The 25159-nt window shown below is 50.1% G+C and overlaps 7 protein-coding genes across 7 annotated transcripts; 3 read left to right on the top strand and 4 right to left on the bottom strand.

Moving 5' to 3' along the window:
* Positions 1–53: 53 nt before the first annotated feature.
* Positions 54–2785, top strand: fluG (uncharacterized protein; the record flags this gene model as incomplete). Its single annotated transcript, XM_058463409.1, has 3 exons — positions 54–1160; positions 1220–2486; positions 2556–2785. The coding sequence occupies 3 exons, from the start codon at positions 54–56 to the stop codon at positions 2783–2785; spliced, it is 2604 nt and encodes an 867-aa protein (XP_058319887.1).
* An 836-nt stretch (positions 2786–3621) lies between these two features.
* N7508_005342 (uncharacterized protein) lies at positions 3622–7705 on the bottom strand (the record flags this gene model as incomplete). The annotated part of the gene is made up of 3 exons (XM_058463408.1): positions 3622–5563; positions 5671–7136; positions 7241–7705. 3 exons carry the CDS (start codon positions 7703–7705, stop codon positions 3622–3624), a joined length of 3873 nt encoding a protein of 1290 aa, XP_058319886.1.
* Positions 7706–8872: 1167 nt separating this feature from the next.
* Positions 8873–10784, bottom strand: N7508_005341 (putative MFS transporter; the record flags this gene model as incomplete). Its single annotated transcript, XM_058463407.1, has 7 exons — positions 8873–9224; positions 9284–9488; positions 9549–9611; positions 9669–10011; positions 10061–10323; positions 10386–10497; positions 10557–10784. 7 exons carry the CDS (start codon positions 10782–10784, stop codon positions 8873–8875), a joined length of 1566 nt encoding a protein of 521 aa, XP_058319885.1.
* Positions 10785–11758: 974 nt separating this feature from the next.
* Positions 11759–14102, bottom strand: N7508_005340 (putative MFS transporter; the record flags this gene model as incomplete). Its single annotated transcript, XM_058463406.1, has 3 exons — positions 11759–11946; positions 12008–13828; positions 13898–14102. The coding sequence occupies 3 exons, from the start codon at positions 14100–14102 to the stop codon at positions 11759–11761; spliced, it is 2214 nt and encodes a 737-aa protein (XP_058319884.1).
* Positions 14103–16474: 2372 nt separating this feature from the next.
* Positions 16475–18207, top strand: N7508_005339 (TMEM165/GDT1 family protein; the record flags this gene model as incomplete). The annotated part of the gene is made up of 3 exons (XM_058463405.1): positions 16475–17086; positions 17157–18078; positions 18140–18207. 3 exons carry the CDS (start codon positions 16475–16477, stop codon positions 18205–18207), a joined length of 1602 nt encoding a protein of 533 aa, XP_058319883.1.
* A 1206-nt stretch (positions 18208–19413) lies between these two features.
* On the top strand, positions 19414–22391 carry N7508_005338 (uncharacterized protein; the record flags this gene model as incomplete). Its single annotated transcript, XM_058463404.1, has 4 exons — positions 19414–19528; positions 19742–21185; positions 21235–22290; positions 22346–22391. The coding sequence occupies 4 exons, from the start codon at positions 19414–19416 to the stop codon at positions 22389–22391; spliced, it is 2661 nt and encodes an 886-aa protein (XP_058319882.1).
* Positions 22392–23478: 1087 nt separating this feature from the next.
* On the bottom strand, positions 23479–24169 carry N7508_005337 (WSC domain-containing protein; the record flags this gene model as incomplete). Its single annotated transcript, XM_058463403.1, has 2 exons — positions 23479–23822; positions 23881–24169. The coding sequence occupies 2 exons, from the start codon at positions 24167–24169 to the stop codon at positions 23479–23481; spliced, it is 633 nt and encodes a 210-aa protein (XP_058319881.1).
* Positions 24170–25159: the final 990 nt, after the last annotated feature.

Here is a 25159-nt window from a genome sequence, read left to right as displayed (position 1 = left end):
CGTAACATCATTTTTTCGCCGCTCTTTACACCTTCAACTTCTTCAAGATTCCCATGATGGATGGCCTTAATCCACTTCGTCATATTATTCGGCATCATCCGATCATCGACAACCATGCACACAACCTGCTGAACCGGGAGTCCGCCACCGACCTTGATAGCTACCCACTGGAAGCCATAACTTCCGAAGCACACGGTCGGACTTTGGAAAATGCCCAATCTACTTTGCCCTTGCTACGAGCTATGAATCAGCTCGCCGAGCTGTATGGTAGTCCATGTGAAAATTGGGATGATGTCCTGTCAGCCCATGACCGGTGGGTCCGAGAAGACTACGACGGATTAATCCGCCGATCTTTGGAAGGAACCCATGCACTTCTCTTAGATGATCTTCTTGGTGATCACGAAGATATTGAAAAGTTTGACTGGCATGATAGTTTCACTGTCTCGACCACGAAGCGCATTGTCCGCATCGAAGCCGTAGCGGCGGATTTGATCCTTCAGATTGCCAGTAGCGAACGCAAAGCTGGCGAAACGGTTTGGAACAATTTCCGCCAAAGATTCCAGGGTGCCATTTCGGAGGCAATGGAAGATCCCAATGTCGTTGGTTTCAAGTCGATCGTGTGTTACCGTACCGGTTTGGACGTGGATCCTTATTCCTCCGACGATACAACCTTGGCAGGTTCACTTGTGCGCACTCTTGATTCTGGGACTACAAAGTCTGGATTCCGAGTTGAGGACAAGCCATTGAATGACTGGCTGGTCCAGCAGACACTGAAAGTCATTCAATTCAAGAAAATGGCTGGTGTTGTGAAACCTTTACAATTCCACACTGGCCTGGGTGATAACGATATCAACCTGGTGCGAGCTAACCCAGCATATCTGCAACCGTTGATTGCCCAGTATTCCAAGGCAGATATCGTTCTGTTGCACTCGGCCTATCCGTACACTCGGGAAGCCGGTTACCTGGCCTGTGTCTACCCGAATGTCTACCTAGACCTTGGCGAGGTGTTTCCCATGGTCAGCCGAGACGGCCAGGAAAATATCTTGCGACAGAGTTTAGAGCTCACGCCTGCCAACCGTCTACTCTGGAGTACGGATGGACACTTCCATCCGGAGACATTTTGGTTGGCTAATCGTCAGTTTCGCCAGGCTCTCGAGACGGTAGGTTATGATATACATGTTTTTTTCTGCTTCAATACTTATTTCCTTTGCCTTTTTAGGTATTGGTGGACTACGTCCAAAAGGGCGACTATAGTACTACACAGGCTATTAAAGTCGCTACCGACATTCTTTTCCACAACTCCAATCGCCTTTACGGGCTTAAAATGACACCAGAGTACACACCTGGCATTCCTTCAGACGCTTTGTCAATGAACCAAAGCCAAGATTCCGCGACATCAGATGCTCTAGATGTATTCATTCGCTCAAATCCAGAGGTCGAATATGTCTGGATGCAATGGATTGATTACACAGCCACAGTCCGAGTACGCATGTTTCCAATAGATTATTTTATCCAAATCGCCAGACAGCAACGACGAATTGGGATCTCGCTCGCGGCATCCTCAGTATTGCAAGATGATACAGTCACCCAGCCTGGATCCACCACGGGCCAATTCTACCTAGAGCCCGACCTCAGCAGCCTCTTTCTCAATGGAAGCATGGCAAAGCCTGCTGCAACAAGCGCAACAGTCATGACCTTCTGGAAATCAGAAACGAACAAGTCACTCGATACTTGCCCACGGACAGCGCTCCAAACCATAATGAACAAACTTCAAGCAGAGCACAACATCAATTTTCAATGTGGCTTCGAAATCGAAGTCGTATTTCTCACCCCAACGAAAAACGAACAAACCGGCAAGACAGTCTATACACCAGCAGCAACCAACCACTCCTGGTCCCAAATGACACCAGAAACACGACGCTTCGTGCCTCTCCTGGAAGAAATCCACCGCACCCTGGTATCAATGGGTATCTCCCTTGAACAATTCCACGCCGAGTCTGCCCCAGGCCAATTCGAATTTATTCTCCCTCATGTCACACCTCTCGCTGCTGTCGACTCTCTCATCGCAGCCAGACAAGTCATCACAGCCGTCGCAGACAGACACGGCCTCCGCGCAACTCTCCATCCTCGTCCGATCCCCAGTGGCCCAGGGAATGCTGCGCACGCCCACATCTCTATCTCCCCCGCCACTCGCGAAGAGAACTTCCTCGCTGGAATTCTTGCCCACTACCCAGCAATCATGGCTTTCACTCTATCCCAAGATTCAAGCTACGACCGTGTTCGCTCAGGTATCTGGTCCGGCTCAGAATGGGTAGCATGGGGCGTTCAGAATCGCGAAACGCCGGTTCGAAAGATCGAGTCCGGTCACTGGGAAATCAAATCGCTTGATGGACTGGCGAATTCGTATCTTGCTATCGCTGCTATCCTCGCCTGTGGCTATTTGGGATTGAATGGGGATACTCCGCTGACTATGCAGGAGTGTACTGGTTAGTCGTATCGTCTTATTGGCAGAGCCTTCACTTTCATGGAACTCGACTAACAAAATAATTCTGTAGTTGACCCTTCCACTCTTTCCGACGATCAACGCTCAGCGCTCGGTATCACTACCCCGCTGCCTAAGTCCCTCGTGCAAAGTCTTGAAGTGCTCGAGGGTGATGAGTCCTTAAAGGCTTTGCTGGGACCTGAGCTTGTTAGGAACTATGGTGTCGTTAAACGAGCCGAATCAGCTCATTTGTTGTCTATGCCGAAGGAAGAACGCCACCTGTGGCTTCTTGAACGATACTAAACACGTCTAAGTACTGATTGCGACGGAGGCAGAGATGATGGTAAGAGTAATGTATGAATTTTTCGTATATTATATGTGAAAAGAAATATGATCATGAAAAGGATTCCATGCCATAATGCGCTCGTGCCAGATTCTGCACATGTATCACAAGCTCAGCGGAGCAGTGCACCATCTTCACTGAGCGAGAGATATGTACATGAGTATCCCGGCTATAACAACCCCCAAAAAAAGGCGTAACCACCGGGGTGATTGAATCGATGCTGTCATGCAATGCAGGAATGAATGCAAAAGGCGAAACGAAACAATCAGGAGAAAAGGGGAACAAATATAAGTAAAATAAACTCCAGCCTTGGCTTCCCGTGTATCCAGCTTCGTTCGGCCTTGTCACAATGGACTGCGTAACTCGTAAATATTTCAAAAGGGGTGTTTAATGATTTGTTTGTGGGAGTGAAGAGGGTGAGAGGGAGGGTCGAGAAGACGAGCAAGAAGAATAACCAACGAGTCATCACATTCGTTGTCTGAGTTGATAGTATTGAGTATGTTAAGATAACTTGGTCAATACTGATCAATTGATCAGGCAAGGAATGGCTCGAAACGTAGCGTGTGGTAGATGAAACAAAGTGTAGGTGAAGAGAAGACAGAGGGAGGAATATGATGAGCAGAGGAAGAGAAGAGGCGAAGGTTGAAGGGAATAAAGGAGGAAAGTGAGACGGCGAAAGCAGTATGTCACAAAAAGCACAATGACAGGTAGTTATCGAGGTTTAAATCTCGAATAGGTCAAAGATGACGAGGAACGGCAGAGAAGAATGCACGCCATCTCAACACAAAACAATTGTTCAAGATAGCCTCCGTTCTTTCTCCATCCCATCCTTTTCCCATTCAGTCAGAAGTCGTGATACTTCCCTGAATGACACAGGCTTGGTGAGGAACAAATCGACACCAGAAGCCAGGGCATCAGACTCGTCGCGGGAGCTGCTGAGCCCTGTCAAGGCAATGATGATGGCAGGCTTACGGCCATCCTCGTCCCTTTCCAATGAGCGGATAGCACGGGTGGCCTCAAAGCCATTCATGACAGGCATGGAGATGTCCATAAAGATGATATCATATCCGCTCTGCATGCGCTCGACCGCCTCCACGGCCAGCTTGCCATTCTCGGCAGCATCCAGCTCGGTGAGCTGGCGCTTTTTCAAGAATGTCATCATCAAATTGAGGTTGATACGGTTGTCGTCCACCACCAATATGCGCGCCAGGCGCGACGAGTTGATTGCACCATCTACCAATGGCGACGGCAAGGGGGCTTCAATAATCTCTTCAGGTAATGAGGTGATAACTGATGGCCCTGCCAGTGGCGTCATACGCTGTTTGGTCGAGCGAATTCCCGGTAGATTCAATTCTGGGGCACTTCTGGCACCAGCGGAAGAGGTAGGACTGGCGGGAGACATGGCGGATGGCAGGGATGAAGTTCGAATAGGTAAATCGATTGGCTGCATGACGGATGCGGGTGTCGCAGATGCTGATTGATTTTGTGCTAGACACCTTGTCACGCTTCGAGCTAACTTGTGTGGTCCACAAGGACGTCGGATGATGTGCACTGAAGAAGCAAGAGGCAACCATTCGGACAGTGCACCGGTATAATCCACGGATTTGTGGCACAGGATGAGAAGGGCGGGTAGTGTGACCGCCGGTGCGATCTCGCGGAATTGTGGCAAGTCATTCTCATCAATCAGGACCATATCGACAGTGCTCTCAGATGAGCACGAGACAAGCTCTATGGCGTACCAGTCTGTGAGATAGCGAGCGATCTCAGACCAATTGGAGTGACCCGTCACCTCAGCTGGGTCAATGCCCCATATCGCGGCCCGTTTCCCTGGGTACCCTTCGCGAAGCAGAAGAGTTTGAGTCAGAGTCTCTCTATGCTGAATGAGTTGCCCTGAGGGTTCGATAGCCGGACTCTCCTTGCCAACAGGGCGGGCTAGTGGGAGCGACACATGTACGGTGGTCCCCTCTCCAGGGCGGCTGCGAATGCGAATGGTTCCACTTAAGGCCTTGACCAAGCTTCGGACTATGGATAATCCCAGACCAGTGCCCACCGCCAGAGAATCCTCTTGGGCAAAGGGGGTGTATAGCTTGCTGCGCAAAAACTCTTCCGATATACCTTTGCCAGTATCAGTGACGGTCAGCGTGACCAAGTCCTCGAGGCCCTGGCGGCGGGATCGTCCTTCGGATTGACTGGACGCTTCCAACTGCAAAGTGACTCGGCCAGCCTCCGTATATTTCATGGCGTTCCCGAACAAATTCATGATAATGCGGCGCAAAGCACCAGGCTGGGTGCGGTAGACCCAATCCCCATACGCTACATCCATAACAACCTCCACATTGGATCGTCCGCTTTGCAACTTTGGGTGATGTGGCATCAATACGGGCAGATCAGCTGACGCGGTTGAGCTTTGACCGTACACATGGCCAAGACAAATGCCTTCCACGACTTCCTCGGCCAAGATGGCGAGATCCGTGGCCACATATGTGTCAAGGTGATAGGCGAGCTTATCCGTTCCTTTGAAATCCAGCGGTTTCTCTTTCCTGCGTTTCATCGATTTCCATGTCCGTTCCAGAGATACCACTTTACTGAAATCAAGTACTTGGTTCATTGTATCAAGCAGGGTCCGGCCGCATGCATTGACCGTCTCCAGCAACGAATCTTGAAATTCGTTCAAATGAGTGCTGCTCAAAAACTCGGCGGCGGCCAAGATTCCATGAAGCGGACTGCGAAGTTCGTGCCTGAAACATATATCAGCATGTAGTCCCTGATGGGTATACTACCTCGAGAAAGCCCTGGAAGAGATTCTCATGGCATTCAAAAAGAAACGCTGTAGATAAATACTCACGAGATGCTACCGATGAAATCGCCCTTCTGGCGATCGGCTATAAGAGATTCGACGCGACTATATTCAGCCATAATAGAGGATGCAAAACCAAGCACTGAACTCAATTCGACTGAAGTGGTAAACACTTGGGTCTCGACAGTACTCCAGCAGAAGCACCCAGCGAACCATTGAGAGGCAACAGCATTCCACAACGGCACAAACATGATTTGCGTAGCATTCGGGAAGTATTGATTCAGAACACTGTTCTCCGCGGCCTTTCGCCGTTTCCGAGTGAGCTTTGAAGGCTCAGGTGGTGGGGGTGGGGGAGCATCAGATGGAGAACGGCTGGAAGCACTATGGGTGGGAGTAAGTGGGCCCTTGTTATCCTGAGGATGTTGATCATCATCGTCTGATGTCGAGATGAGCCCATCGCGATGGAAAGACCACAGCTTTCCCCTGGGATAGCGGCGGAGCATTAATTGTAAAAACGATCGGTCCAGGTTGGCTGCAGCGCATGTGGCCATTGAGCCAGCTTGGGGAGCAAAGGGCTCATCATTCGTGGACGCTGACAACACGGGAGCAGGTCCACCTGCATCAGAGCAATCACTTCCGCTGTTGATGTCCAACGTGGGACTGTTATTTGCTTCGAGGAAAATGACACCACTTTCGCCATTCAAGTCAAGACTCTCGCGAAGTAGGTTTGCAGCCCTGCGGAAACACCAAGAATTGCCCTGTGAATCATCTGGCGGTAACCGGTTCTGGCCACTGCTTGTCAGCCATTCTGGCAACGAACTCCCTATGCCCGTACCGGAGGTTCCTGTATCTAGTTTTGAGTCGGAGGGTTGCGAACTGAAGGATTGCGCATCATTGCTAAGAGACCTATTATTTGGTGAACTGTTCGATGCCGCTTGCGATGCGTCGTCTGCGCTGTTGCCACGGGAGCCACGAGAGACGCTAATTCGGTTAGAGGGATTTGAATCGATAGACCGTTCGTTCGGCGGGCTGTTTGATATCCCTTGGAATCCATCCTCCAAGCTGTTCCCACGTGAGCCATCTGAGACACTGTTTTTATAAGACCCAGTAGATAAAGGTGCCGTGCTGTCGGTGCGTGACGGGTCCACGCTGTCCACAAAGCTCGAGCTTCCTTCAACAAAATAGCTCAGTCCTCGGGAGAGGCGTGCCGCCCGGCGGCCTTCTGAAGCTTGCCTGCAAATCCTTAAATAGTCCATGACAAGCATTGACAATGATCCCAGTGTATCCTTTTCAAGAGACGTCAATCCATCCCGAGGTTTGCTGTCCAACACAAAAAAACAGCCTAAATTGATGTTGTTCTTGGTGGTCAAGGGGGTTCCCGCATAGAACCGAAAGTGTGGATCGTTTTCGACAAAGGAAAGTTGCTTAAAGCGATGACTCTCGCTCATATCGTTCACAATTAAGAATTGATAATTTGCGGTCTCCCGATCGTTGGGTGGTAATGCAACAGTGTCCTGTCGGTTCAAGCGTCAAAATCGGGAAATGAGTGTTGTGATCAAAACGATCTAGTTCGACAATGGCTCCGTTTGTGCCGGCTCGCCGAGAGAGCAGAACTTACCTTGCACACTCTCCATGTTCTGCGGGTGTCGGAAGCGCCCAGCCAGATGTTGTCTTTGTCGTCGTGAACCGATGCGTCATTCAAATTCAGCGTCTTTGTAGCTTCGGCAATGATATGTTGTCGGTCGCGATCCGTCACAGCAATTAGCACTCGCTCGACGTTCAGGCGCAAAGCTGCCAGCTGGGCAAATGAGGTCAAGGTGCTGTTCGAGGTTCCCAAAACCAGAGCGTCAGGGCCGATTGCAGTCGATGGACGGACTCTGCCGGTTTCCGAGGGCGCAGAGCTTTCAGAGATTGGTGGTGTGTTGATGTTTCCTGAAGGACTAGAGAATGGGAACTCTTCGCTCGTGGGAAGCCAAGACGGGACCACGCCAGCTTGTATAGGAGGCTGGTAGTAGCGGTAAAGCTCCCTCGCCCTGCGATCTGCATTGTGATGAACATTTTTCTCGGTCTTAGGGTCCTCCATAGTTTGCTGATAGCGCCGTAGAAGTAGGAATGCAGTGGTGCATCCTCGTACTCCAACTTGTGAGATTCGAGGGAACGGTCAAATCGCGAGGACCTAACTGGGATGACGAAGGTCGAGAGGTTCGGGTTGCAACATGGGCAGCAACGGAAAAGGAGTGACTGAAAAGGGAGACGAGGGTCGGAGTGGTCGGAGTGGTCGGCGTGGCTTGATCACCCAGAGGCAAAATGGAGAGAAAAGTGGAATTCCAGGTCCATAAACTGCCTCCACACGCAACCAGAAAAAGTAGCGAGTCAGGTGAAACGCAGACCGGTTCAGGGAATGACAAGAAATTCTGCCGCTCGCGCAGCCAGGTATCTAATCTGTCAGGTGGAGACGGGCATTGGCGAGGAGTTGGAGGGGATAAATGTTCCATATGATTTGATTAGTGAGATCGGACGCTCGGTGCACATTTGGAGTCGTGTACATTGGAGCTCCACCGCTTCATCAGCTCTCCCACTGGGCTTGCATAGCATTTTGGGATCGACATATCAGAGAGTGCAAACCCACGTCGTTGGCCATGCCATAGGGTAAGGCGGGAGGGGGCTTGAAGGTGGCGTCCACAGTGGCGAGAGGGATCCTCGAATGTGGAGGAAAGAGGGTTTAAGTGGCTATGAGATTGATCGATGACCCAGTGGCGGCCTGAGGCCACACACGATTGGTCCGCCTCAGGCCACATCATTGGCCATGAAGATCAGGCACCAAGCAGGGCATGGGTGGATCCAGGGCCAACTCGGCATTTCATTTACCAATTCCAACCATCTTCACTGCTTCAAATCCGTATCTTTCTTCTAGTTTCCACCTTGCTCTTACCATGAGAGATTGGTATCTCAGCATCGGCCATCTGCATTGTCCATCTGCACTTGGCATTCCGCAGCAAGCCATGCCATCATTTAAGGCATGCCGTCATTCAAGCCAGCCGTGCGCCATGCCTGCAACTAGCGCCGGACCAAGCCCATGACGCCGGTGGCAACATCATATGGTCGCCCTGCATGAAGATCCCACATGCCGAGATAAGCATTGAGCTTTGAGCGATCGACTCCACTGCCAGCTAAAGATAGAAATGGCTCTCAAATTAATATTAGCCTGGGATTGCCAGATCGATATCTCACAACGCTTTAGCAGTTATCTCTACGAGTTATTGCCAGTCACAGCACCCCAAATATATGCCGTCCAAGCCCCGAGAACCAACAGCGCCAGCGCTCCAAAGCTGACTATGGAGATGTTGCGTGTGCGGCGGCGCTCAGTGACCAGGCTCCGCTCTCGAATCCTTTCAATAATCGCCGCTCCTGAACTCAATCGCTTCTTTCGAGTCCATTGAAGTGGTGCCAAGTTGTCGGTCATGAATGAACCGATCAGAATTGCTGACCCAACCACCAAGGATCCAGCAGCAAGCACAAGGTATACCTGTACCACTCGGCGGTATGAATCGTCATCTGCGTCTTGCAAAGCTCCGGTGATGATGCGAATAATGATGCTCATTCTATTATGATCATGATATCAGCTTTTATTCTCAATGGTTGGAGATAAGGTCAATCTTACGCATTGTTCATGGTGACCTTTAATGCATATGCAGACCCGAACACAGATTGGTGCCAGAGCGTGGTTCGAATACTATCAATGACAGAAGTTGGTCCAAAGGATAGGGCAACGGCATAAATGCCGAACGAAGCTCCTGTGCCTGCTTCGGATGTTGCAAAGTTGATGAGCGCCATACTCAACAGCATGCCGAGGCCACAAGTGAATACTGAAATACCGAAATTAGCTATGCGGCGATCATTTTGGACCCTTTCTTTGACAAACTCACAGACAGATGCTCGGTTGCCGAGCACATCGATGAAAATACCCACACAAGGAACGAGGAAGAAACCTATTCGGCGTCAGCCTGAATCCAAACATAGTAAACATTATTTGAGTGACACCATACCTGCATACTGCGACAGCGAGCTATACCATCCTGCTTTGATAGAATCAACGTTGAACCGCTTCTCAGCTAGCTCAGTGGCATTTTGGCTAAAGACGGAGGCCGAACTTGTCTGGAACACAGAGAACGCCATGATGGACCAGAACATCCAGGGTAACTCGAACATCTTCCGGAATTCGAATTTCTTGTTCTTCTCTGTAAGCTGCTCCTTGGTGGCTGCGTCATAGCGGCCCTTGTACCTACGGTTGCTGTACTTGTTGAAGAACCAGAATGCGGCACTAGCAAAGTTCGTGAATAGGTTCATGAAGACCGATGTCCAAAACACCCATGCGAAGTTACCGGTATTCTGTCCCCCCATCAGCTTTTGTTCAGTCAGAGTTGACACTAGTACCTACCTTCGCGATGATATTGGCCGTCGACTTTCCAACAAATCCACCGATCTTGCCGATAGCAAGCTCAAACCCGAGTGTGGAAGCGAACCCATTGCTAGGAGGGAACCAGGAAGAAAACATCTTGTACTGAGCGATTTGTGTGGCGATGTCACCGAGTGCAAGGACGATCCGACCTCCGATCATGAAGTTGAACGAGCGAACGGTGGTGGCAGCAGCGACGAGGATCGATCCGATGGTGTATACGACGTTTCCGTAGACGATCATTTCTATACAGTGAAAGATGATCAGCATGGTTGTGGGTTTGAGAGATTGTTGTTCATTAGCATACCAGCTCCGCCGATTCGGTCGGTAACTATACCACTGGCCAGAAGCAGCACCGTGGCCATGAAATCCTCGCTTGCCTCCAGAAGTGAGAATTGAACATTGTCAATGTGCATTTGCTGCAAAAAGAAATTCCATCAGTTGACCTTCCCCATTGCATCGATGGACGTTTTTGTACCTTTTTGATCGTGCTCTTCATTGCACCGGTGACACCAGAACTCCAATGCGAGCCAAAGCTAATACACGATATCAAAATAACCGCACATAGCTTTGCAAGCAGTGGTGGGGGAGTCTTTCCATCATCAGAGTCACTGTCTAATGATCCCTCAGAGGGATTGGATTTCTTTTCAACAGTAGGCTCAGACCCCACATCCACCACAGTCGAAACCGACTCGTCGACAGCCATGATACCGGAACAGGAGCACAAGGATATGTGATGTTAAGTGTCAAGAACAAGGTAAATAAAATTTCAGCCAAGCCCAATTTCCCCGAGTATCGCCCTACTCTTTATACGCCGGCCAACATCGGAGATTGATAAAAACACGCTCAGTGGGTCATTAGATCCTTGGCAGGAAACAGCATGGTGAGCCGAGAATGGCACAGAAGTCCGAAACTCTTGGCCAGCGGCGAAACACGTAAAAATAGCAGGGAAGAAACGCGTCTTATGAAATGGTACAGCGGAGTTTTAATCAGATAAGATTTTAGAATCGGGGGTTTGTCCTAAAAGGAGCTCAATCGACGCCTTTTTCAAGCTCTAGCGCCTCCAGATCGGAGGAACGTCGGTGGAATTAACTTGGTCTTTCCCAACGGTAATCTTGACGACTCTTGTAGATCCACTGTGAAGTCCTACAAGTATTTCTCGGGCCCTTTCCGTGCCATCGTTAGATTATTTGCCTCTGTAGACCCGTTTGTTGGAGATTCTTTTTCCAGAAACAGGCTCAGACCACGTGGCTCCGAGATCCGCTACGCAAGCTCGGGCGTGTCAGACCACGCTCGGAGGTGGGAAATTTTTCTTATCTGATCCGGGAATTATGCGTGGAGTTCGATTTATACTGATTTATATCGTGCAAAACTGCTGCACTCTGATAGACATAACGCAATAGATCCACTGGTGCCACTTAGAATTCAATAATGAATTAATCATTAAGATAGTCGAATGTAGATGAAAACAACACCAAGGGACAAAAAAGGAAGACAGATCCCGTTGATTCCATGAACCCATGAGGGCGCCCGCTTTATAAACTGCCGAAAAAAAGACACGCGAAAAACAACCGAGACAATCACCAGTCAAAGTTCTCCTCCTAGGGTATGTGCAAAGCAAACGATATGCAAACCAGAATATGAGCGTTATTCCACCAGAAGACAAAATAATGATCTAGATCAGAATCGTTCCATGAGCTGCTTACGCACTGTCCACATACGAGCTCGTTTGCCGTAAATGTACATTGGAATCGTCATGAGCATGAAGAATAGCTGGATACCGCCGATGACGAGAAAGACATCCTTGGATCCTTCGGCGTCCAGCCAGTCCACGATGAAGAGGGAGAAGATTAGGCCGTGGAGAATATCTGTGATATAACGGTTAGATGGGGGCCAGAAAAGTTATGATCGAGGATAGGAGTAACATACTCTTGCTAAAGTTCAGTGTGACAAGCGCTTCACCAGCGTATTGACGATAGCTGTCCACGCAGAAGGTAATGGCAGTAGTACTGCCCAAGCAGCAACCGAAAGAGATAAGTCCGAAGAAGATAGTGGGCACAATCCAGTTGTCCCTGATCTCGGCACTCCAACCAAAGGCCATCAATCCAACGACAGTAGACAAAGTGATGGGGATTGCCATGACAAGACGGAACTCGGGTTCGTAGATACCGCCATTACGTTTGGTGAGATAGCGCGTGATGATGTCGGATACCTTACCGGCTACTGCAGTTCCCAAGAGACCGCCGACAAAGGGTGAGATGTAGACCAGACCAGTCTGAAGTGGGGTAAAGTTGTAGTGTTCTCTGCCCTGATAGAGATGGGCAACAGACTCTGAAATCACGATCAACCAGCCGACGGACAGGGCGTAGACTACTGTTGACCAGAGCACGGATGGATAAGCGAACAGAATAAATGGACGTGCAGCGACTCGGAGCCAACTGTCTTGTGCGATTCGGCCATTCCATATTCCGAGGAGCTGAGAGTATGGGATCTTCGGGCGCTCGCGGAGTCGGTTGGTGTACTGTAGCGTTGCGGTTAAAGGTGGCCCAACAGGCTCTTGCGACTCGGTTATTGCAGATGAACGAGATGCTTCCAAGTCATCCGGGTTTGCCCCAGGTACCAAAGCAGGAGGTGGCACTTGCAGAAAATCATTCCCCTTCTCAGTGGCTGGATTAGGGGTTTCAGAGATAATTTGATCACCATTGGTAGTATTTACGGCCCCGGGTGTGAAGTCGGTCTTTTCGATGTCAAATCCGTGGCTTCCACTTTCCACTTGATCATCTGCAAATCCAACATGCGCGTTCTTTGTTCTTTTCGGTGACAGGTTCAATTCTGAGTGATCCATAGGTTCAGCGGATTCTTCTGGGATTTGAACATGCGGGCGTCTCCCACGGAACGGGTGGTGGACAATGTCAGAGACACTGCGGCCTGGGAGGCGCGGGCGCTTTTGCTTGGGCTGACGAGGGCGAGGAGTGCGGTCCCAAAATGTTTCGGGAACAAAGAAGAAGAGCAGTACCAGACATGCACCAACGATAATCGCGACGATCCAGAATACCCAGCGCCAGTTCAGACCTCCAATAATAGCAGCACTCACTAGGGGGATGAGGTTCTTGCCTCCCAGTAGTAGTAATGTGTAAATGCCAACTCGGTAAGCTCTCTCATGCAAGAAGTAAATCTCCGCAATAGTAGCAGAGGGAAGGCACTCAACCGGGCTCACTGCGAGGCCTTGGAAAATGCGAGCGACCACGAGACTGGGATAATTTGGTGATGCGGCACACCAGATTGCTGAGATAACGAACAAAGATGCTCCCAGGAGGTAGACGGGCCGTTTTCCATAGAGAATCGCAGTAGGCGACATCACGACCGATCCCAGACCTAGGCCCAACATGTAGAATCCAGTAGTGAAGGCGACTTGCTGCGTGCTGACATTGTACTGATCTGCAACCTCATTGAATCCAGCTGCCAGGATCGGAGTCATACCACCTCCCATCAAACAGTAGAAACCGAGCGAGAGCAGCGCGGCATCTCTCTGCCAGACAGGCCAGTTCAGAGGATCATTCACAGAGTCATCTGGCTGCGGATCAAGTACAAATTGTCCGTCGGGTGTTCTCTTCTTTGCGACAGCGGAGCGGGATCGAGAGGTAGATCGTGAGCGAGGGTAAGACGAGATAGAAGATGCTGAGGTCCGGTGCGGCTGATGTCTCATGCCTAAGGGTTCATTGCGATTCGATGATAGGAGAAGGACCGTTCCTTAAAGCAACCAAATGTCAGTGTCTTGTTCAGTATTCAGTGTTGTGTATAGATCGACTCTCAACTTACCAGGTACTTCGTCGGTTTGTTTGTCACTGAGAATTCCTAGTGTCGATTTTGCACGATAGGGCACATCCTCGCCAGATTCAGGATCTTCTGTCGAGTTTCCTCCAAAAAACCGTTTCCAACGTGAAGTGGTGGGTTGCTGCTGAACAGGGTCCGTCGCCACGTTCTCCTCCACCGTCGATAAGCGACCATCTGCGGGTGATACCATTTTGTGTAGAGGTACTAGGACCGAGGTTACCTCGCTAGTCCTCTTGCGAAATAGGTAAGCTATGCACATATTAGCAGGTGTTACTTTCTCTCTTTTTTGGTCCAAAGCAAGCACTTGGAGACGATGGCTCAAGGATGAGGTTTTGACTCGGGAGGCACTCACCTTTATCTTTGACACTGTGGCCAACAGGATGTAGTGAAATCCCTCAATTTCAACGCCTGGAATCTGGCTGAAAGCCCAAAAATGTCGTCGGGAAGAAGCACCTCGTGAAACAGCCCAAAAATGAATATTGGCCTGATAAGAATGATAAAGGGTGGGTGAAGCGATCAACGCTTGCGAATCAGCCCAGGCGACGGGAGAAAACCACTCAAAGGCATAGTTCAGGAAGATCAAGACAAAGAAGTAAGAAAGAGGATATATATAGTAGTGAGCAATCTGATATCACGCGGAGTCCGCGGAGGAGATAAAGACGATGATGTGACGATCTCATGTGGCAGCGGGGGGCGGTGAGTCGTCCAAAGGTACCCGCTCAGTACCACGCCGGTCGCACCCCTGCTGAGATTAATTCAGGTAGCGTCTGGGTACCTTTGCTTTTGAGGTTATAGATCAAATATTCTCTTGCATAGATATATGTAGAATGCCAATGAATTGCGCGGCGTGTGACGCAGGGTCCTCTGTCAAATCCCGATAAACACACCGTTTCCGGGCAGCGCCAACCTCGACAAGCACGATGTCGTTAATACGCATCTTATGGGCCCAGTAAGCAGTCTTGATGCGCAGGTGGAGCTGGAGCCACGCATTACGCGCAAGATAATGCAATTTGAAACGGAATTGTATGCACCCAACCACGTTGTGCATACATGTACATCCGATCCCTGTCCGTGTCAATCTACGGTGAAGCTTAATAGCACTTAATGCTGCGGAATCGCCAAATGCACGCGGCCATTCTTGGTGGAATGCCAAGCCGTCCTATCCCGGTTCATATATCGCGCTCGCTGAAAGAGTTTCGCTGCGCTTAGTTGAGGCTATAGAGTGACGTGTGTTTAATGGAGTTTCGGCGCTGGCTGCTCAGATGATGTCTTTAAGGGGTCTCAGCTGACTTGATGGGCGTTTGGCTGCCGTCATTGTGCAGATCGCTCATTGCGGGGGGAAGGAGTCATCCTTGGGCCTCTTTATACCGTTGGATGTCAACGTTTGCCTGCGCGCTCGGGCTGCTGATGGTGTCATTTGTTGAAGTCTGCCTCTTGAGGTATTGCCCTATATGGTGCTCTATGCTGGCCAAGCCTTTCGAACGCCTATGGGGAAAACGCCACTTATGCCCAAGGTCAGGCAGGGTAATATCAGCTAGGATCGACAGACTATTTTGGGGTATTTATTTATGGATGTTTTACTTGATTTGGTTGATGGGTTGGTTTGGTCGAGAAAATTGACTTGGAATGAGCGGAACAACTTATATTACAGTTCACAGGGTAGCATTTTTTGCTTGATGTATATCGAGTTCCAATTGCGGCTCACGCACCACCCTCGTAGGTATATATTTATAAGTGGCTGTATATCCATTCTTCAACCCATTTCGGTCCAATCAAGGTTGACCTGGAGGCGTTCCTGGAATTTCTGAAACATCCCTGTTTCTCCGCGGCATTGAGGGATTGAAAAGGACCCTGATCGACGCGTTTGTGAGATCGCGTACCTTGCAGGGGGGAGGGGAATAGAAATGATATTGCTCAACCAGACTTCATTGAGATGCAAGAGGGGTGGATGTTACACTGCATCAAGTGAATATTGTACTACATTAGAACGAAGACAGAATCTATGTTATTGAAACATGATGCTTTGTTTGGTGCTTCCTGTTCAAGATTTATACTGCAGTGCAATGTCACTGTTCCGGTTTGCACTTGAGCAACAGTAACTTGTGAAATTATCCAAAATATGCCCAACATACCAAGCATATTACAATCGATCGTACAACATCAAGAGAATGATATTTCTTCGTTGCCCATTGCGTCCGGTGAATCAAATTGACGGGATTACCAGCCCGTTTCCGGGAGGTCACGTGCACCCCCCTTTGCCTTTCCAGACAGGAAATAGCTCGTGTCTCCTATGCTTTCTTGATTTTCTTGATTTCACATACTTCATTTTAATATCTCTATCTTTTCCTACGTCGCTCGTTCATATTAGCCTGACCGTAGTGGTCTTGTTCTCGAGTCTCCCCAGCGACGACTTGGTGTCGTGGCATCAAAGAATTCTTCCACTTTCAATAACAGCTTTCTGTCCCTTACATCTCCTGTTCCTCAGGAAATACCAATTTTCTTTTCAACCATCTTCAATTCGACCCTGATTAACTCCTTCCACGAGACAAGCGGACATTCACAATGAAGATTAGCCCATCGTCGTCATTCCTTCTCTTCCTCCTTCCCGCCATCTCGGCCGCATTGGCCGACACCACATATAATGACAATACAAATTCTCGGGTCTCACGTGGTGCCTCTGATGTCAAATATCCCTCCGTTGATTCAGACACAGTCGCATCCAATGTTGCCAAAGGGGCGCTGGACGTCCCCGTGGATGGCAAGGATGGCAGACCGCACGCTGGCCCATGGGTGGAAACCAGCGGAGACCGTGATCGCAAAAGCGCCAAAGGAAGCGAGGAAATTGAGCCAGTCACACCAAAATACGATACCAAGATTCCATCGGCGCAGCACATCAGCACCGAAGATGGGAAGGTGATCCCGCATTCGAACGGCGGTGTCATGGATGATCCGTATCGTGCGGGTCCGAAAGAAGGCACCCGGGGTACCGAGGGTGGTGTTACGGAGAAAGGAAAGGAAAACCAATACACACCTGAAAGAGTGCCCGGTGGCCCGAAGGAGGCGCCTCCATTGCCGCACAGCGAGACGAAGAAGCTGGCATCTGACAGCGATGGTACAGTTGCTAGTAGTGGAAGTCGGACCGCAGAGGGTGACGGTACTCTTGGGATGCTTGAGGTGAGCCCTCCCCTTAATTTTTCAAGCAACGAAATCCTGTCTGGAACTAGTCTCATTAACGTACTTTCAGAAACCCGCCGATCTCCCGGAAAAGCCACACGATATCCCACACCCTAAGCCCCCAGCTATGGTCAAAGATGACCCGCTTGCTCTTGAGCATGGCTCCCTCGGCTCCGGATCATCTTCCAGTTCGTCTTCGTTGAACCACGGATCGAGCTCCGACATCCCCGAACAAGGCAGCTCTCTGCACTCTCTCGTTTTCTCCTTCACCATGATTCTGGTCTCTGAGATTGGCGACAAGACATTCCTTGTTGCTGCTCTGATGGCAATGCGCCACCCCCGTCTGGTGGTATTCTCAGCTGCGTTCAGCGCCTTGATTGGCATGACTGTCCTCTCAGCTGTCTTGGGCCATGCTGTTCCTACCCTGATTCCCAAGACCTTCACCAAGTTCATGGCTGCTGTTCTCTTCCTGATCTTTGGCCTTAAGATGCTGAAGGAAGGTCGCGAAATGTCTCCGGATGAGGGTGTTGGTGAGGAAATGCGCGAGGTTGAGATGGAACTGGAAGAGAAGGAGCACCAACAGCTGCGTATGGACCGCCGTCGCTCTTCAGTTACTCCCCACTCCCTCGAGGCTGGTCGCGCTGGCCGCCCCAAGACTCGTGGCTCTGGCAACCGCCTGCCTTCCCCCCCAGAGAGTGTGTCTTCCTCATCTTCCCGTGGCTCTTCTCCTCAGCCCCGTCAAAGATTCAACGATATTGTTTCGGGCTTGAACAACCTCTTCTCGCTGCTTCTCAGCCCCGCCTGGGTGCAGACCTTTGTCATGACCTTCCTCGGTGAATGGGGTGACCGCAGTCAGATAGCTACAATCGCCATGGCAGCTGGACAGGACTACTGGTGGGTGACCATCGGAGCCAGCGCCGGTCACGGAATCTGCACAGCCGCAGCCGTTATTGGTGGCCGAGCCATCGCTGGCCGGGTCAGTATGCGTGTTGGTATGTATTCCTATTCTTCTGTTATTTCGATCAAGAACAACACTAATCATGACAATTACAGTGACTCTTGGCGGTGCCGTTGCTTTTCTCGTCTTTGGCGTCATCTACTTCATTGAAGCCATCTTTTAGAGCGCTGCATCTCCGCGCTTGTATGTGTTTATGTGATTTCATTTACAGTTTTTGGCGGTTGGTTTGCTTGTAGAAGTCGATTGCATCTTTGTGACATACCTCTGTTTTAATGATATATTTCTGTGTCTGGTCCACTCAATGACCAGGTCTTCAATAAGACAAAGTCCTTTAAAAACTAGACATGATAGGTGCCTCAGTGCTATTGTGTTGGCATGTTATATTCTTGCTGTAGTCCCTGGCCAGTATGACAATCAGCAGTTGATTAACAGTTTGTAGACCTTCAAGTCCAGCACCGCGGACAGTGCACTGTGTCAGAACTCCAAAATACTTGTTGCCAGATGAAAAAAAAACAAGAAAAGTTCTACCAGGTTCTAATGAAACGGATATTAAAACGTTGCGAATGATATTAACACAAGTCGATCATGTTGAAATTGACAATGTGTTCGGTCATGAGAGAGACATGGTGTTTCGGAGCTCATAAGGTGATGCAAGTCTGCTCACCTGGAAGGGGAAACCAATTTCTGGACTGTTGCATAGAAAACAGGTACGGCGCCGGCGAAGGAAGTTAGCTGATCCACTGTTCTGCCGGCAGGATCCTCCACACTACCCCTGAGAAAAACCTGCAGGCTTGGCATATTGAACATCTTGACAGATCATTTAGGAGTGCATGGTCGAGAACCGGGGGCCAGAGACGCGGGCGAGAAGCAGCAGCGAGAGCGAAGAGTACGGCTGGTACTTAAAGCCAATCAAAATCGAGGGACCCGAATAAAAGTGGGCCTGATATATGGGGAAAGTTGATATGAGGCTTTAGGCTTAGCGGCTTAAGTTGAGGGTTTGGGCGAGGGTTTGGGGTTTGCAGTTTAGGGTTTACGCATGATCAATGTTCCGAGACCTCAAGATCATGTGACGTCTAGAAGCGGTTGAACATTCAACGGAAGAATATTCATACGTAGTTTTTCCGCCCGGGGGCCGTGTTCCTCTTGGCAAACAGCCCTGAAACCCTCAATTCTTCTTCCTTCGTCCTTCCACCGTCACCACGTCCCATCAGATTCATTTCACCTTCATACAGATGTTATCTTGATCAGGTTACTTTTGCTGACCTGAATCCTGATTTATATTCAGCCTTTGTTGAAGACGAGTGATAATTTGATCGCAAACAACACTGCGACGCGAGGCACTCCACGTGCCCCGGACTTACCGCCCTCCATGGCTACCGCGCCACCCAACCAGCGTCGAGTCACGAGAAGCCAAAGCCGTGATATTGATAATGTCGTACCTGGCACAAGTGCCATGAGCACTGGGCTGTCTTTTGGGCGCAACCGTAAGAAATTTGATCCTTTCCCCTCCTGTCCAGTTCCTGCCTGCAATGTTTACCCACACTTCGTCTTGGCATCTATGAACTATGGCTTTGTCTATATCCGAAGTTGAAGATTCCTCAACTTCACAATAGTTGGCGCATTCTCATGTTTCCTTACTCGATACAATTCACTATGTCTGCACTGTCTACTTCGCAACTTATTCTGACTTAATCCAGTGCCGAGCCTCCCAGAAGTGCCCTTCACAAGCTCTCCGAGAAATCCTACCCCCAGGGGCCGGGAAGTTGTACCCGAGTCGCCGGAGAATCATGAAGGTCACACTAATGTCTCCGGTACAACATTGGGCCCCAGTGATCTGGAGCCCAATAATGCCCATATCGCGAATAATATTGCAGGCCAATTACCTCACGTCGAAAAAGAGGCAAACGATGTCTTGGGGCTGATAATCCCTCAAAATTTGAAGCCAAGAATCCTTGCAGAGGAGGCTAAAAGACTCGCTGATTCCAACACCCCCAATGGCAAACGCCTCAGGCGTTTCGTCCACGGCATGAAAGACGAACTGAGTGATATGACTCTTGTACGTCAAGACAGGACATTCCTCGACATCTCCGATTTTCGTCAACACCTTTCATCTGCTCAGTTTGAGAGTGTCCTTCCAAGCTTGCATCTCGCCAACTGTGCTCAGCTGGCTCTGAACATGTTCCTTCCTAGCCTACCTAGCCTCGGCACCAACGACAAGCTACAGGTCATCCAAGAGCTGGATATTCAATTTCCTGCATGCTTCATGGAGCGGTTTGCGGATACAACCACCGTCGGGACAATTGGAGCAACCGAGCTTCAGCAGGAGACATTCGATCTTGCTCTCAGCATTCGAACCCAATTCTTCATAATGGAGCTGGAGAGGCATCGTGAGTCCAGAGACTTTGATCCTATCGCTATCTTGCGACGAATCTTCTGCATGGACCTTATTCCTGGGGCGGAAGACAATCAAGAACCACCTACCACTTTCAGGGGCTTCAACTTGCCTGGTGTCTTGCAAGACGAGGATGGGCATCTTCCCGAGATCGACAAACTCGAAGAAGCCGTGGATGAAAGATTCGACGATCTTCGCCACGGAATTTTTAAGTACGGCGTTGACCACCCGAAAAGGGTCTACGAATTGCGCGTCTTTGAGCGAGACCTTGCACGCTGGATCCAAGGGCGCGACAAGGAGATCAAGGAAGACCTGAAGCGTCTTTCAGACGATCAAGCCACAAGGGCATCTTCACGTCGCTTGACTACAGCCTCAGTCGGTCCAGCCAATCTGCTCCAAGGTTCGGTGTTACCTACACCACAGAAAGGTCGTCTCCTGGAACCGCGTACCCAGCAATCCCCCCAGCAGACCCGATCACCCCAGAGGGTACGTACCGTGGAACCAGCTCTGGTTGTTCCTCACCAGTCTGAGATACAGGTTCCCCAGCCTCGGGCTACACCTTCGCCTTCGCCACAAGTTGCCCGCACACAGGCGCAAGCTACCAGACTGGAATCACCCCTGTTAGTTGTCCAGGAACCTGACGTTCAGGCTTCCCAGCCTCGAACCACACCTCAAAAGCTTTTCGTACCAGCGGCCCGCCCCCAGACGCAGCCTACTACAACGGCACCCGAAAGACGGAAATCCAAGAGGTATGTGAAGTAAATTATATTCCTTTCAGTCGTTAACATTTCTTGTTAGCCACTATCGGAACTCCTCCGCCATGGCAGCCCTCAAAAACCGCATGGATAACAGCCGCCAGCAAGATTTGGCAGCCCTTGAATCGCAGGCACCCAATCGTTCTTTGAATGCCGGAACTGCAATCCACAAGGATCCACCTGGGCCCTTCACCCTTGACCAGGAGACCCCCGAGCGCGAGATTCAGCAATCTCCGGACCTCACATATCCTGGCCTCGCAGATGACACCACCTTGCACAACAACGAAGAGGAATTGGATCTCAGCCGCGAACATGAGAGTGGATTCATGGCATCTACCAGCCCCTCGGCCTCTGCCAGAATCAACCGGGTCAGCCACAACCCAGGCCGGTTCTTCGATTCGCCAGATGATGAAATTACACAGCGAACGGCCACACAGCGACCCCCCGCCAAAAAGTCTTTCCCTGCTGGCCCGCGGTTCATTGACGCCCAGGAAAGCCGTGCCCAGGTGTCGCCAATTAGCTCCTCTTATGGACTAAGCGCAGAGCGGGAACGCCCCGAACGTCCTGCGCCCAGAGAAGCCAACCAGAAGAAGCGAGCCAGACGCTTGTCCTACTCAAGTGACCTCTCTGACGATGACGCATTCGAAGACGACAACCGCGATGTTGACCGCAGGGCTGAAAAGCCCGAGCAAAACCTCCCCGCTGCAAAGAGACAGCGCACCGAGGCTGGGACAGGGTTAGGAAGCGCAGCCGAGCAGCTCCAATCAAGCCTGGACCGGACCACCCAGTCGCAGGCTGAAGTGGTTTCATCCAATGCAAGCCAGGCCGATAGCACCGCTGAGCGATTTACCGATTCGCGCTGGAAAGCCAATATGAAACGGGACGTTGCAAAGTCCACTACCCGCAAGGCTAATACAAAATGGACCGAGGAAGAGAACGCTCGGTTACTCGAATTGATGGCTATATTCGGCTCTTCCTACTCGAAGATCTTGAAAGAAGACGGTGTGTGCCCTGCGAGTGACGGCGGGCCAAAGCTGCAAGGCCGCAGCCAGGTGAGTTTGAAAGACGGCGCACGCAACCTGCGGCGTAGGTACGAGAGGTAAGACGTCCTTTTGTCTCATTTTCAAGATCATTGCTAACAAATTGCTTTACAGAGAAGGGAGGGTGCTCCCTCCGGGGCTAGAGCGCGCCTCTAAGTAGACCCACTGGCAGTTTTGCTCTCCTGAGTTTTTTTTATATATTGGTTTTGACGTTTGCGAGATACCCCAGGAGCAATGCGCGGCCTTCCTACTTGTTTCTTGTTTTCTTTCTTGTTTTCTTCTTTTCTTCCGACCTTGCCAAGAAATTCTTTTCTTGTCTATCTTTACTTGGCTGATGTAAATGGCCTCACCAAGGAGAGCACAGTAATAAGTTGGTGGCTTTACTTCCCTTCTTCCAAGGCTAGTTGAATCTCCAGAGTAGTGATTGCTATTTAGCCCCTGGTTATGGCAATTGGCTATGAGAACGCTTTTAAATCCCACTCAGTGCTGCTACATATTGCATGGCCTCCTTAGCAAATCTCGTACCCCTGCGCCTCAATCCCGAAAGCATGAGATTCTGTATCCTACCAGTCAGTCAATCCATCAGTATTAGAGTAGATAAACTAACGAGCCAGAACATTCTACGGATTCGCCGCTCGGACCAAAGAAGTGTTGTTGATAACATTGCGAGCAAGGAAGATAAGCGTTTCTTTGCATATGAAGAGAGATAGCACAAAGATTCAGTATAACAGACAGCGATTTCCGTACTGTTCAATAAGGGTTTATGCTCAGGCTACGGACGTCGGTTTGCAATTTCCTTATAACGAGCGACAAAAATTAAGATTTAGGTACTAACTTGGGCTACTTACACGTCCAAGATCGTCTGAAATGTTATTGGCAAGCTCTGAAATTCCCGAAAAAAAGGATATCGAAGTCCATTCGGCAGCAGTAAATGCTGATCTAAAGTGGTCATAGTTGTATTGAATCCACGAAATAAAAACGAGTGTAAATGCCCAATCCCAAGACAGGCAGTAAATGCATCCCATAACCCGAACCAGCGAGTAAAGCACAAGGGGAAAGTTTCAAACAAAAACGATATTATCCCCGTTATCAAATCATGACGAGCTTGTCGACGAACCGGAACCGGCGAGGGTATATATCTGTACATCCAATGTACATGAAATTACAAGGAGACAAACAAACGATAGTAGCAGTTGCGTTTCCGTTCCAATCGCCGACGATCTAACAAACCCCCCCCCCTAGGCATCTTACAGCAGCAAACCCATGCCAGCAATGACGGCACCGACCAACGAAGATCCGACTTGGATGGTGCCGGCGGCGTTGTTGGTGGGTGAGGCTGAAACAGAGGCAGATGTGGCGGCGGTTGAGGCGGCATTGGCGGACTTGGATGCGAGTGCGGTGACCTTGGCGTTCATGGATGAGGTCGTGGTCACGATGCCACTTGGCGCGGAGTTTGCAGTTGCTGCGACGATGATTCCACCCGCAGCGGTGGCGGCGCTTGGTGCCATGGTGGTCGAGGAGGCCTCTGAGGCAGAGTCTTCTGCGTCTTTCTTGGCGATCTGGTAGATGGTAAAGGTATCCGTGCCGCCGCCTGTACAGAAGAATTGGTTAGTTCCGTACTTCTTTTTGTTGAATTACGAATGACTTACACTTATCGGCGGGGTATCCAGGACACGCCAGGTCGCACTTGTCGTTGTCGACCTTGGCGGACTGCGAGGGAACGGCGTCGCCGCAGTAGCACATGTTGCCGCGGGTAAGGCCGATGACGTTGTGGCCGTCACGCACACAGGATTGTTCACAGGCTCCGACGGATTGGTAGCTAAAGGGACCCTTGTTCTTCAAGGAACCGGCGTCAGAGTAGCAGCCCACATATCCGGAAGAGCTCGAGTACACGGGCAGAGCGAGGGCAAGGGCCGCGAGAATGAAGCTGGAATGCATTGTGGGTAGTTAAAGGTAATTCGAGATCAATTAGAGCGAAAGGTGTAGTAAGAAAGAGTGATAGTAGTGACAATTTAAGAAAAAAAATCGGGTAGAGAGGGTGATATTGTAGAGTGAGAGGCGTGAAGCAGGAAAGAAGGGTCCAACAAACTTCTTTAAACCCCGTTTGTTCGGTCGCAGGGTGTTCGGGCTCCATTTTTTCGATGAATTTTCTGTGGAGTACAGCTGGGGCCGATGACATCGAAAACCTCCAGTCGTTGAGCGACGCAAGCTAGTGATCATCCTGAAACACTAAGCGACATGCTCTATTGAACTTCCGTTCGGGTCCCATTGGTTCGCAAGCTGATGATCGCCCGCTCGGCATCCCCAGATGTGGCGCCTTGCTTGCCTTTTCGAGAAGCCCATGACGGTGGATGGGGCCAAACGAGTCAAACAACTGAAACAGAGGATCAGTTCGCATGTTTCTGGTATCTCACTTTAACTTGATCGAGTATTGAGGGGTTTTGGAGTGGATGTGTTGCCTGGAGAAATCTGACATTGCTTCTGATGACCCCTTGCTCCATTCCGAGTATCCCACCGGAGTCAGACATGAGGAATCTGTACAAGTGTAGAAAGCTACGATCGATCTCAGGGGTCGTTTTCAACTCGGGGGTGCTTACACAATCCCTGACCCATGGTGAACTTGTGGCCTTGTTTCCCAGGTTTCCATTCTGTCCGATCTGCTACTGTGAATCCGTGTTGCCCCCTTTTCTTGTTTCTTGCTCATCGGTGCTCCCATCGGGCTTTGTAAAAATGGGGATCCTAATTTTCGCCCAACTTATGGAGCTGCTAGCAGTGGAGAAACCACATGGCTTGTGATCGTCCCAAATTGATCCACGATGTTGCGATTCGTCCGTACTGACCTACTGATGATCCCTATAGAAAGATGTGCGCGATTTGAAGACAGAGATACTAATTTAAGGGCACTCAAATACTCAAATGAAGCCCCTT

The sequence above is a fragment of the Penicillium antarcticum genome, assembly GCF_028974205.1.
Source record: "Penicillium antarcticum strain IBT 31339 chromosome Unknown utg000005l_segment0_segment0, whole genome shotgun sequence".
NCBI classification, from domain to species: Eukaryota; Fungi; Ascomycota; class Eurotiomycetes; order Eurotiales; family Aspergillaceae; genus Penicillium; species Penicillium antarcticum.
This window is presented reverse-complemented; position numbering and strand designations above follow the sequence as displayed.